Source organism: Salmo trutta, chromosome 1 (assembly GCF_901001165.1).
Source record: "Salmo trutta chromosome 1, fSalTru1.1, whole genome shotgun sequence".
Taxonomy (NCBI): domain Eukaryota; kingdom Metazoa; phylum Chordata; class Actinopteri; order Salmoniformes; family Salmonidae; genus Salmo; species Salmo trutta.
Genome location: NC_042957.1, coordinates 12,299,534 through 12,313,441, shown reverse-complemented (window position 1 = coordinate 12,313,441; position 13,908 = coordinate 12,299,534). Strand labels below are relative to the sequence as shown.

At 42.1% G+C, this 13,908-nt stretch overlaps 1 protein-coding gene and 1 long non-coding RNA gene across 2 annotated transcripts; one reads left to right on the top strand and one right to left on the bottom strand.

Moving 5' to 3' along the window:
• Nucleotides 1–1,825: 1,825 nt before the first annotated feature.
• Nucleotides 1,826–12,761, bottom strand: LOC115162634 (lactoylglutathione lyase). The gene is made up of 6 exons (XM_029714153.1): nucleotides 12,596–12,761; nucleotides 10,800–10,882; nucleotides 10,421–10,561; nucleotides 2,739–2,806; nucleotides 2,527–2,616; nucleotides 1,826–2,354 (listed from the first exon to the last, which is right to left on the bottom strand). Exons 1-6 carry the CDS (start codon nucleotides 12,662–12,664, stop codon nucleotides 2,263–2,265), a joined length of 543 nt encoding a protein of 180 aa, XP_029570013.1. The 5' UTR covers nucleotides 12,665–12,761; the 3' UTR covers nucleotides 1,826–2,262.
• Nucleotides 6,946–8,294, top strand: LOC115162726 (uncharacterized). Its single transcript, XR_003869650.1, has 4 exons — nucleotides 6,946–7,171; nucleotides 7,651–7,670; nucleotides 7,824–7,919; nucleotides 8,005–8,294. It is a non-coding gene; the product is annotated as an uncharacterized LOC115162726 (long non-coding RNA).
• Nucleotides 12,762–13,908: the final 1,147 nt, after the last annotated feature.

The following is a 13,908-nucleotide window of genomic DNA, read 5'->3' as shown; positions in this document are numbered from 1 at the left end:
TGTGTGTGTATACAGTGGGGGGAAAAGTATTTGATCCCCTGCTGATTTTGTACGTTTGCCCACTTACAAAGAAATGATCAGTCTATAATTTTAATAGTAGGTTTATTTGAACAGTGAGAGACAGAATAACAACAAAAGAATCCAGAAAAACGCATGTCAAAAATGTTAGAAAACGATTTGCATTTTAATGAGGGAAATAAGTATTTGGCCCCTCTGCAAAACATGACTTAGTACTTGGTGGCAAAACCCTTGTTGGCAATCACAGAGGTCAGACGTTTCTTGTAGTTGGCCACCAGGTTTGCACACATCTCAGGAGGGATTTTGTCCCACTCCTCTTTGCAGATCTTCTCCAAGTCATTAAGGTTGAGGCTGACGTTTGGCAACTCGAACCTTCAGCACCCTCCACAGATTTAAGGATTAAGGTCTGGAGACTGGCTAGGCCACTCCAGAACCTTAATGTGCTTCTTCTTGAGCCACTCCTTTGTTGCCTTGGCCGCGTGTTTTGGGTCATTGTCATGCTGGAATACCCATCCACGACCCATTTTCAATGCCCTGGCTGAGGGAAGGAGGTTCTCACCCAAGATTTGACGGTACATGGCCCCGTCCATCGTCCCTTTGATGCGGTGAAGTTGTCCTGTCCCCTTAGCAGAAAAACACCCCCAAAGCATAATGTTTCCACCTCCATGTTTGACGGTGGAGATGGTGTTCTTGGGGTCATAGGCAGCATTCCTCCTCCTCCAAACACGGCGAGTTGAGTTGATGTCAAAGAGCTCCATTTTGGTCTCATCTGACCACAACACTTTCACCAGTTGTCCTCTGAGTCATTCAGATGTTCATTGGCAAACTTCAGACGGGCATGTTTATGTATTCTGGAGCCGGGGGGCCTTGCGGACGCTGCAGGATTTCAGTCCTTCACGGCATAGTGTGTTACCAATTGTTTTTTTGGTGACTATGGTCCCAGCTGCCTTGAGATCATTGGCAAGATCCTCCCGGGTAGTTCTGGGCTGATTCCTCACCGTTCTCATGATCATTGCAACTCCACGAGGTGAGATCTTGCATGGAGCCCCAGGCCGAGGGATATTGACAGTTCTTTTGTGTTTCTTCCATTTGCGAATAATCGCACCAAATGTTGTCACCTTCTCACCAAGCTGCTTGGTGATGGTCTTGTAGCCCATTCCAGCCTTGTGTAGGTCTACAATCTTGTCCCTGACATCCTTGGAGAGCTCTTTGGTCTTGGCCATGGTGGAGAGTTTGGAATCTGATTGATTGATTGCTTCTGTGGACAGGTGTCTTTTTTACAGGTAACCAGCTGCGGTTAGGAGCACTCACTTTAACAGTGTGCTCCTAATCTCAGCCCGTTCGTTACCTGTATAAAAGACACCTGGGAGCCAGAAATCTTTCTGATTGAGGGGGTCAAATACTTATTTCCCTCATTAAAATGCAAATCAATTTATAACATTTCTGACATGCATTTTTCTGGATATTTTTGTTGTTATTCTGTCTCTCACTGTTCAAATAAACCTACCATTAAAATTATAGACTGATCCTTTCTTTGTCAGTGGGAAAACGTACAAAATCAGCAGGGGATCAAATACTTTTTTCCCCCACTGTATTTGTATATATGGTTTTCTGCAAGCCTTATTTTCTACAGTCACTCATATTTTACTGTGGAAATGGTGCTGACGAGACAACCTTGGTTATCTGTTTGTTGTGTAAGTTCAAGGGGATTACTGCTCCAAATTCTAATGTTCAGCCAAATAAATAGGCTGAGTGGTCAGTTGGCTAAACCTTTACAATTTGAATAGAAAGACAGAGGAATTGAAAATACGAGGATGATCCACATTTGTTTATTGCAAATATGTTGACCAGGCTGGGATAATATCAATCTCAGTCAGACCACATTAGGAGCAGTTATTTACCCTGGTCATTTTCATTGTCAGTTTGTCCCATCCAAACATCTCAAATCAAATTCTATTGGTCACATACACATTTTTACCAGATGTTATTGCGGGTGTTGCGAAATGCTTGTGTTCCTAGCTCCAACAGTGTTGTCTCTTTATATTACGGCTATCCCATCCTTTGTCTTGAGTGTCCATAGTACCGCGGGAACATGCATGTGATCCCAATCGTAAGCAAACACTCCATCTTCACTTCTTAATTTCCTCACATAACCCCCTTTGTTACCTTATTCAGTTTCACTTATTTTTTATATCACATTCTTTTTCCGAACCCAGTCAGTTTGTGCTGGCCCAGTTTGCCTCCCTATGATGTTAAGGAGAACATGTTGTTTGGGCTCAAAATCTCAATCCAGTATCCATCAGGATCCTGTATGAAGGCCACTCCCTTCATTTTACCTGTGTGGAAAAAAAGAATGTTCCATTTACAAATTGAGAAAATACAATTGAAACAGCCTGATACAGATGACTAGTCAACTGTAATGTACTCTATACACACATTTTTTTTCTCACAGAGACCCTAAACAAACAAAATAATGTGAGAGAGGGAAAAGAAGAGGGAAAAATATACCATCATCCGGTTTCTTAACAAATGTTACTCCTTGTTCTTCAAATACTTTGCAGGCTGCATAAACATCAGGTACAGCAATGCCGATGTGCCCTGCATGATAGAGAAAGTGGAGTGGGACAATTTAAATAATGTGGAATTGTCTCATGGTTGAAAAACACAATTGCTGTACCACATTCAAATGTTGAATTAAAAAGATCATATAATTTTCTCACCAAAACCCCTCGGTTCAGAGTTTCCGTTGTGAAGAGATAATTTTTCATCTGACTCAGAGCCCCAGTTGCTTATAGAGAACAGAGAAAAGAGAAGTGAGAAGAGAGAAAAGTCAAGTGAGAAATACAGTATATCATCTTCACCATCATGGTATTGTGACAGGGAAGGAACCATAGTTTCGGTCACTGTTTCCGAGGAGAAAGTAATTAGTGAAGAACATTAAACAGGTATAGAGAGAAATATTGATGGCGTCTTTTCTAGACACCAACTCCGCCGTGGTTCGTTGGATAAAGTCTATGAGGAAAATTAATGGAATTTTTGTAAGGTTTTTGGATAAATGCCGAAAATAAGGTCTGTGGAGATCTTATACGTTTTGTTCTATGAGATAATCTTCATCAGCTAATGTCATTTTTTTGTGAATTTTGAAGAATTTATGCAATACAAAAAAACATGAATCACATGAAGCACCCCTTCTTAAACCTGCTCAGATGAGAGCTTTGTCAAAAATGTTCTATTATAAGATAGTTGAGTGACCGCTCTAACAATGGAAATACATGTCCAAAAAGATAGGTAGCAGGCTGGAGGAGGCGAGATGGGGTGGGACCATTCTAGCCAGGGCCATCATTCACCCCAGAAGGTAGCCTAGTGGTTAGAGCGTTGGGTCAGTAACCAAAAGTTTGCTCGATCGAATCCCTGAGCTGACAAGGTAAAAAAAATCTGTTGTTCTGCCCCTGAAGAAGCCAGTTAACCCACTGTTCCCCAGGAGGCCAGCATTGTAAATATAAATTTGTTCTTATCTGACTTGCCTGGTTAAATAAAAACATTACAAATATTTGTATGAACAACAGGTACAACTCCGATATAAAGTAGTATTGTTGCCGAAATGCTACGTGTCCACTTATATCAGTACATTCGAAACAACCAATCCATCACAAAACTTGTGTTTGATCAAATAGGCCTCAGGTAGCAAATTAGCAATTACAATTTTTGTTTACCAATTTGGTCGTCATACAAAAATTCCTCACTTTGAGGTCTTACTTTCATTGTCAAGCCGGCTCTTGAAGGTGAACATTGGGAGCCGGCTCGCATATCAGAAGAGTCTAATCTATTTATAAAAATATAAAAAAATTAAGATATGAAAAATCTAAATATTTAAATGAATAGAATTAACTAATTAAAAGAACAAAAAATATATATAAAATAGGCCTAAATGCTCAGGTGCACACACATTTGTTTTGACTGTCTGCTCAGACTAACAGCCTCACCTGTTGTTCCTGTCAATCAGACACGCAGTGTCAACCAATGAACCAACCTACACCTATCATGACACAAGGCGAGACCCAGATGCAGACACAGCAGGCAGATGGTTGGAGTCTTACAATATTTATTAATCCAATAGGGGAAGGCAAGAGAATGGTCGTGGACAGGCAAAAGGGTCAAAACCAGTTCAGAGTCCAAAAGGTACCGAAGGGCAAGCAGAATCAAGGTTAGGCCAGGCAGGATGATCAGGCATGCGGGAAAGAAGTCCAGAGTCAGGCAGGTGTCAAAACCGAGAGGACTATCAAAAAGAGAATAGCAAAAGGATTACGGGAAAACCACGCTGATTGACTTGGAAACATACAAGACGAACTGGCACAGAGAGACAGGAAACACAGGAATAAATACACTGGGGAAAACAAGCAACACCTGGAGGGGGTGGAGACAATAACGAAGACAGGTGAAACTGATCAGGGTGTGACAACACCGGCATATGTGAACTGTGCACCCAACTGTGAGCTTCGAGAAACTAGCGGGCCTGCTAGTGATAGTGGTGGAGCAAGTCTCCACTCAGTTAAGTAGGCCAACTCCACGACCCACAGCAACGCAGTCTTCTATGGACCAGTTTATGCCAAAGTCTATGTCTGTAGCAAAACAAGGCCAAATTGATATTGCATTGGCTAAAATGATTGCCACCGATTTCCAGACATTTTCGATCGTGGAGGACAGAGGTTTTAGAAATTATAGCAATAGTCTAAATCCAATGTACACAATTCCAAGCAGGAAAACCCTTTCAAAAGTACTTATTCCACATCTGTACGAGAGCCCACAGGCTTCAGTGCGGGAAAGAGTCCAAAAAGCTACTGCAGTTTGCCTTACCACTGACTGCTGGACATCAAGGGTAACCACTTCTTACATGTCGGTTACATGTCACTTCATTCAATATTTTTCGATGTCTAGCTGTCTTCTGGACTGCTTTGAGTTCAGCGACAGACACCTCAGAGAACTTGGCAGAGGAACTGTTGAGAGTGGCCAGAGAATGGCAAGTAGACGGAAAAGTGGTCTGTTGTGTTAGCGACAATGCAGCTAACATAACCAAAGCCATGAACATTTTAAAACGGACCCATCATCCATGTCTTGCCCACACAATCAACCTCATTGTAACAGATGCTCTGAAGGTGATGAAGCCCACTGAGGACAAAGTGAAAGCAGCTGTGGAATACTTCCACCTGAGCACAGTAGGTGCTAAAAAACTAAAGTCTACACAACGCCAGATGGGGATGCCTGAGCTGAGGCCTAAACAAGACTGCACTACAAGGTGGAATTCAACATTTTATATGTTGAAGCGGTTTCCTGAGTCAAAGGATGCCATCATCTCTACCCTGGCCATTGTCAATGCACCTGTTGATGCTCTGACCCAAGAGGAATGGGAGGTGGAGGAAGAGGTGTGCAGAGTCCTGGAACCCTTTGAGCAGGTCACTGTGGAGATCAGAGATCAGGTACAGTAAGCAGTTATTACTACATCATTATTTAATCCAGTATTATATATGTATATGGGGAGCCGGGTAGCCTAGTAGTTAGAGTGTTGGACTAGTAACCGAAAGGTTGCAAGTTCAAATCCACGAGCTGACAAGGTACAAATCTGTCATTCTGCCCCTGAACAGGCAGTTAACCCACTGTTCCTAGTCCGTCATTGAAAATAAGAATGTGTTCTTAATTAACTGACTTGCCTAGTTAAATAAAGGTTAAATAAAAAATATGAGTAGTAGATGAGAATGTAGTATCAGTAGACAAAACATGAACCTGAACTAATAAGTTACTGTTCTCTTTTTTCAGCTATGTGACAGCCTCAAAAATGATACTCCTGTGTAAGGGTCTGCAGCGAATTACAGCCAGCCGCCAGAGAGAAGCAAATGTAACCACAGGACATGTGACAGAGTTGATGGACACTTTATGTTCATCAATGGACAGAAAGTTCCACAGAATGGAATATAATTACGTGCTATCAGAAACGCTGCACTTGACCCCAGGTTTAAGAAGTTAGCCTTCAGTGATGCCAGAGGTATTGATGAGGCTCTTCAAAGAATAACCTCAGCAGCAGGGAGGGACAGCCCCAGCAGTCAGCTGGCTCAGGCACCAGGGCAACAGGAAGAAGAGGGATCAGATGGAGCAGAAGCACCAGCAGTAGAGCCACAAATGTCTGCTGTTTGGATGCTGTTTGACGAGAGAGCAACTGGAGATGCAGCACAATGGAATCCCTCAGCAGACGCCATAATGGAGGTCCGATCCTATTTGGAGGAGCCCCTGGTGGAAGAACAAGGCCTCTGTATACCCACGGCTTACTAAAGCCATGACAGGGAGACTCTGCATAGTGGTCACATCCGTTCCCTCTTCTCGAAGAACGGGACAAAAGATTACTGAGAGAAGAAACCGCATCAGCCCCTCGAAAGTGAGGCAGCTTGCATTTCTGAATGCAAATCTATCATAAAAGCAAAATATGGTCAGCATTGCTGTGTGCTGCTGGTTATAACATGGCAATAAAGAAGAGAGAAAAGAGGGACCAGTTTAACGTTTTAAGTGGGATACTGCAGTTTTGCACATTGTTATTTATTTTTCTTTGATATGGGGCAATATTCTATTATTATGTTATTCTGTTTGTATTCGTTTTGAATTGTTACATTTATATGCACTTTGTTTATATAAAAGTTATACTTTAAATGCAAATGTTTAATAGCATTCTTTTTCATAACAAACCAATGCATTTTTAAATACATTGTGGTTAAATTAGAGTATGATTTCATTTAATAATTTAATTAGAATTGTTTTAACACCAATCATAGTCAAACTATCGCAAACTGTTTGACTTGAAAAAATACAAAACAGATGTTTTTTTAAAGAGCAGTCTGGGAACCAAAAGAGACGGCTCTTTTTGGTGAGCTGAGCCGAAAGAGCCGGAATGCCCATCACTACTATCTGTCCAGTAGAAGTAATGTATTTGACAGTAACGTTAATCCTGTTTCAAACGAGCAAACTTCTATACTTTTTCATTTGTTATAGCTAATTTCCCCCCAACATCGGACACTCTCTAGCGGTTGGAGGACTAAATAAACTTGAGCTCAACATTTAAATGAACGACACCTTTCTAGCTAACTGACCACCCATTTTTATTGCAATTTATGTAAGTTAGGTTTTTAGAGTTTTCAAAAAAGTAATATGTATACACATTTTGTGGGACACGCTGTATATCGTAAAATTCGAATGCGCGACAGACAACACGTCATTTATTAATATCCAATTTTTTACCTCTGAAATATAGCTAACGGATTTGCTAATGTTGTTGCTAGCTTGGTTGCTAAATGTCGATAGAACTGCTAAGTAAGCAAAAAGGAAAGACATTTTAAGCTTTAGATAATACATATCACGAAAACAACTAAAAGTTGTCAAGCTTTACCGTATGAAAATTAGAGTCCTCTGACGGGGGCGTTTTGTACAATCTGCAAAAATTCATTTTGAACTTTGAACCATGAACTTTTTGACACCTATCACTGTAGGCTATGTTTCATCTTACAACAGCTAACGTTACACAGAGGCAGTATTTAGTGAAGTGTTATAATGTATGCATCAATATTAAACTAATTGGGACAATTTTCATTACAGATAACATCAAATAAAAAAAGGTGGGTACACTTTCAGTTATTGTGAAAACGTGAATCACCTTTCAATTGCCTTAACTTTGAAATGTAAATGTTTATACATGTTCAGATTGATTTAATTTTCTGTAATGTGTATAGTATGCCAAGTTATTTAGCTACATGTATTTACCACCACAGCATGAACAAAGTCAAGAGGAAACAGTGAGTGAGGTGGACATGTTCCATGCAGTGGAGGACTGCGGGGCAGGGATGGCTATCCGCCAGGCTGCCAAGGTTAGGCATCTTTTGTTTTTAGGAGATTACCACGTGCATGCAAATTTCATCTACTAGTAACAGTTTTATTCTCTTATCTACCAAGGTGCATGGCGTACCTCGGCAGACCCTGGCGGACAGGCTGAGAGGCCGGTTGACCCATGGTTGTCGCAGTGGACCACCCACATTGCTTGCACCAGAGGGTGAAAATTCTCTGGGGCAGTACTGTATCTACCAAAAAAAAAAAAAAACATTTTCATTCTGGTTGGATAATTTTCTATTCTATTCAAATTTTTGTGACAAGATAGGGATGGAGATCGAGATTTAATTGTTTGGCTTGTTTTCATATAAAATTATTTATTTGTACATGTCAAAAATATATATTTATTCAACACATCTTCCTTTACTATCCAAGTGCATCTCTGCAACACAAACTCCAACATTGTTTTAATTGTTTGTCAATGCACATGACTGAAATGAAAGTTTTATTTTATGCAAATTATTCATACTCATTTATATTTTAATATTAAACTGTTATCTACTTTCTCAAAACATAAGATTCATCTGTAAAACAAATGATGAGACATTATTTGGTTACAACACTGAATATGTTGGTGAATAAGCTTTTTTTTTAAGAGTCCACAGGAGGGTGCACCGGGCTACGCAATGAAAAGTTGACAGGTAAGTCCTTTTTTTTTTTACAGGAAGGCTAGCCAACTATCTAGTAAACACTTTGGATACGAGGTTGGTGTCTCATTTTTGAACAACATTTTAACGGATATATCTTGTAATTGAACCAAATAGTAAGGTGGCCAATAACGGGACCGTATGCCAATAATACGGAACTTATGTTTTTTGATAAGCCACTTATCAAAAAGCTGATAGCATGTTTGACATTTCAGTGGAAATACTACTAATTGATAACCCGTTGGCTGACATTTTTACAACACCAATAATCACAAAACATTGATGGCTTGATCACAAGATAACACTGTTGAAGGCAATATATGCCGATAATACGGGGTGCTAAGCTATCTGCCTTCGACTGTTCCCTATAAATGGGCCTAGAACCTGTGGTTTGATTAGAACAATTATTTATTTGATTTAATCATGTAATATTAGGCTACTGATTATTTCTCAGTATCAACTTGCGAGCTACTCGTTGACAGCACACAAACTACTTATAGCTTGCCATCGACCTGTTGGAGACCCCTGGGTTAGATGTTACAGGATCATCTCATCGACCTGTTGGAGACCCCTGGGTTAGATGTTACAGGATCATCTCATCGACCTGTTGGAGACCCCCTGGTTAGATGTTACAGGATCATTTCGGCGACCTGTTGGAGACCCCTGGGTTAGATGTTACAGGATCATCTCATTGACCTGTTGGAGACCCCTGGGTTAGATGTTATATGATCATCTCATCGACCTGTTGGAGACCCCTGGGTTAGATGTTACAGGATCATCTCATCGACCTGTTGGAGACCCCTGGTTAGATGTTACAGGATCATCTCATCGACCTGTTGGAGACCCCTGGGTTAGATGTTACAGGATCATCTCATCGACCTGTTGGAGACCCCTGGTTAGATGTTACAGGATCATCTCATCGACCTGTTGGAGACCCCTGGTTAGATGTTACAGGATCATCTCATCGACCTGTTGGAGACCCCTGGTTAGATGTTACAGGATCATTTAATCGACATGTTGGAGACCCCTGGTTGGATGTTACAGGATAATTTAGTCGACCTGTTGGAGACCCCCTGGTTGGATGTTACAGGATCATTTAATTGACCTGTTGGAGACCCCCTGGTTGGATGTTACAGGATCATTTAATCGACCTGTTGGAGACCCCCTGGTTGGATGTTACAGGATCATTTAATTGACCTGTTGGAGACCCCTGGTTAGATGTTACAGGATAATTTAATTGACCTGTTGGAGACCCCTGGTTAGATGTTACAGGATAATTTAATCGACCTGTTGGAGACCCCCTGGTTAGATGTTACAGGATAATTTAATCGACCTGTTGGAGACCCCCTGGTTGGATGTTACAGGATAATTTAATCGACCTGTTGGAGACCCCCTGGTTGGATGTTACAGGATAATTTAATCGACCTGTTGGAGACCCCTGGTTGGATGTTACAGGATAATTTAATCGACATGTTGGAGACCCCCTGGTTGGATGTTACAGGATCATTTAATTGACCTGTTGGAGACCCCTGGTTGGATGTTACAGGATAATTTAATCGACCTGTTGGAGACCCCCTGGTTAGATGTTACAGGATCATTTAATCGATCTGTTGGAGACCCCCTGGTTGGATGTTACAGGATAATTTAATCGACCTGTTGGAGACCCCCTGGTTGGATGTTACAGGATCAATTAATTGACCTGTTGGAGACCCCTGGTTAGATGTTACCGGATAATCTTATATTATATTCCATGTTTACAGGGCACTTCATAGCTCGACTAGCAGATCTGGAATCTATGTGCTTGTGTGTGCTGAGGTTTTAAGTGGGGTGCCTACTGTGTGAGTTCGATGGTGGCTCTTCGAGAGAAAGTCCATGCTGTCCTCTCCTTTACATTTGTAGGGATCTCCTTCTTTTCCTCATAACCCAGGAAGTAGAGTGTGAAGAGCATTGATGGGAAGTCTATCTTCTGCAGCAACCTGAGGCAAATAGGAATCACAATTGGGGTCTATTCATTATGCCGATTCTCTTGCAAAACGTTTAGCAACAGAAACCATTTACTACAAATGGAAAAGGTATTGCAATGAAAATGAAACTTTCTTTTAGACAAATTCAGTTAGGTCTTCCTCATTCCACAGAGTGAGACATCTAGAGGGGTAGGGTACTAGGCCTGAAACCCCTTCGTGTGTGTGTGTGAGAGAGCAGTATGGGACTCACGTCATGCCCATGATGCGGGTGTAGAAGTCTAAAGACTTGAGAGGGTCTTTTACCCTCAGCATGGTTTGCTGCATCATGTAGTCCTGGGGAGAGACAGGGGGAAACACACACAGACATAGAGAGAGAGAGAGGGGGGAGACAGGTGGGGAGAGAGGGAGAGGGACAGGGGGAGAGAGAGAGAGTGACGGGGAGAGACAGGGAGACAGAGAGAGACAGAGAGAGTGACGGGGAGAGACGGGGAAACAGAGACAGAGTGAGCGAGAGAGAGGGGGAGAGAGAGAAACGGGGGACAGGTGGAGAGAGAGGACAGGGGGAGACAGGTGGGGAGAGAGAGAGAGGGACAGGGAGAGAGAGAGTGTGTGTGTGATGGGGAGAGACAGAGGGGGGAAAGAGACGGGGGGGGAGAGAGAGGGACAGGGGGAGACAAGTGTGGAGAGAGGGAGAGGGACAGGGGGAGAGAGAGACAGAGAATGACGGGGAGAGATTGGGAGACAGAGAGAGACAGAGTGAGTAAGAGAGAAAGAGAAATGGTGGGACTGGTGGAAAGAGAGGGACAGGGGGAGACAGGTGGGGAGAGAGAGATAGGGACAGGGGGAGAGAGAGAGTGCGAGTGATGGGGAGAGACAGAGTGAGCGAGAGAGGGGGTAGAGAGAGAGAGGGGGGAGAGAGAGAGCACAACACAATTAGACCCAACCAAATCATGAGAAAACAAAAAGATAATTCCTTGACACATTGGAAAGAATTAACAAAAAAACTGAGCAAACTAGAATGCTATTTGGCCCTAAACAGAGAGTACACAGTGGCAGAATACCTGACCACTGTGACTGACCCACAATTAAGGAAATATTTGACTATGTACAGACTCAGTGAGCATAGCCTTGCTATTGAGAAAGGCCGCCATAGGCAGACCTGACTCTCAAGAGAAGACAGGCTATGTGCACACTGCCCACAAAATGAGGTGGAAACTGAGTTGCACTTTCTAACTTCCTGCCAAATGTATATTAGAGACACACATTTCCCTCAGATTACACAGACCTACAAAGGATTCGAAAACAAATCCAATTTTGATAAACTCCCATATCTATTGGGTGAAATGCCACAGTGTGCCATCACAGCAGCAAGATGTGTGACCTGTTGCCACAAAAAAGGGCAACCAGTGAAGAACAAACACCATTGTAAATACAACCTATATTTCCATTTTGTACTTGAACTATTTGCACATCATTACAACACTATATATACAGTACATAATATGACATTTGAAATGTGTTTATTCTTTTGGAACTTTTGTAAGTAATGTTTACTGTTCATTTTTTATTGTTTATTTCGCTTTTGTTTATTATCTATTTCACTTGCTTTGGCAATGCAAACATACGTTTCCCATGCCAATAAAGCTCTTAAATTGAAATTGAATTGAAATTGAATTGGAGAGAAAAAGAGGGCAATTGCAAAATATGTTTTGACCCTGGCCTCCTCAGCTATGTTCTCAGTTTACAACTCTAGAAGATAAGTTAGAACTCAAACTAGAGGCAACACATTACTCTGTATAAATAATGGCATTCTAAGGCGTGGAACTAGGACTACTAGTAAATACTTTCCTATGGTATTTGCTAAAGGAGCACAGGGCTTGGCTATGTAGCCTACAACTAACATAGCTGAGGGGGACTCTTGCTCAACAACATGTTTGCTGAGACAGACTGTCAAGCAAGTAAAATAGGCCTACTGTGAATAAGTGATACATTTCATGCTAGCTTACATATTCTATTTAATTTGCGCTCCATCCGTGTGACACTCACCTGGGTGATAGGATCCCCTTCTTTGCACGCTGCGGACGCAGCCTCATCTGTGAGTCCTTTGTCTGTCATTTTGTGTTGAAAGACCCAATTGACAGCAGGGGAATTCACAGGCTGTTTGAGTAGCTTGGGAAAGGCGCTCCTAAAGCCGACTGGCAAGTCGAGACAGTTCACAGCGAATCATGACACTCCCTAAAGTTGGCAGGTAGGAGGGGTTCACAAAAATGAAACGAAAGCACCAGTTGTGTAAAACGAATGCGTGTCAAGTAAGTGTGCATTGCAATGGAGGCTACAACTGGCAGAAAGTCTAATTGGTTTCATACTTTATACAGTGCATTTGGAAAGTATTCAGACCCCTTGACTTTTTCCACATTTTGTTACGTTACAGTCTTATTCTAAAATTGATTAAATAAAAAAAAATCCTAATCAATCCACAAACACCCTGTTTTCGCTTTATTATAGGGTATTTAGAAATTGTGCAAATATATAAAAATGTAAAACAGAAATACCTTATTTAAATAAGTATTCAGCCCCTTTGCTATGAGACTCGAAATAGAGCTCAGGTGCATCCTGTTTCCATAGATCATCCTTGAGATGTTTCTACAACTTGATTGGAGTCCACCTGTGGTAAATTCAACTGACTGGACATGATTTGGAAAGGCACACACCTGTCTATATAAGGTCCCACAGTTGACAGTGCATGTCAGAGCAAAAACCAAGCCATAAGGTCGACGGAATTGTCCATAGAGCTCTGAGACAGGATTGTGTCGAGGCACAGATCAGAGGAAGGGTACCAAAAAATGTCTGCAGCATTGAAGGTCCCCAAGGACACATTGGCTTCCATCATTTTTAAATGGAAGAAGTTTGGAACCACCAAGACTCTTCCTAGAGCCGGCCGCCTGGCCAAACTGAACAATCTGGGGAGAAGGGCCTTAGTCAGCCAATAACCTGATGGTCACTCTGACAGAGCTCCAGAGTTTCTCTGTGGAGATGGGGAACCTTCCAGAAGGACACCCATCTCTGCAGCACTCCACCAATCAGGCCTCTATTGTAGGGTGGCCAGACGGAAGCCACTCCTCAGTAAAAGGCACATGACAGCCTGCTTCGAGTTTGCCAAAAGGCACCTAAAGTACTCTCAAACCATGAGAAACAAGATTCTCTGGTCTGATGAAACCAAGATTGAACTCTTTGGCCTGAATGCCAAGTGTCACGTCTGGAGGAAAACTGGCACCATCCCTACGGTGAAGCATGGTGGTGGTAGCTGTGCGGATGTTTTTCAGTGACAAGGACTGGGAGACTAGTCAGGATCGAGGGAA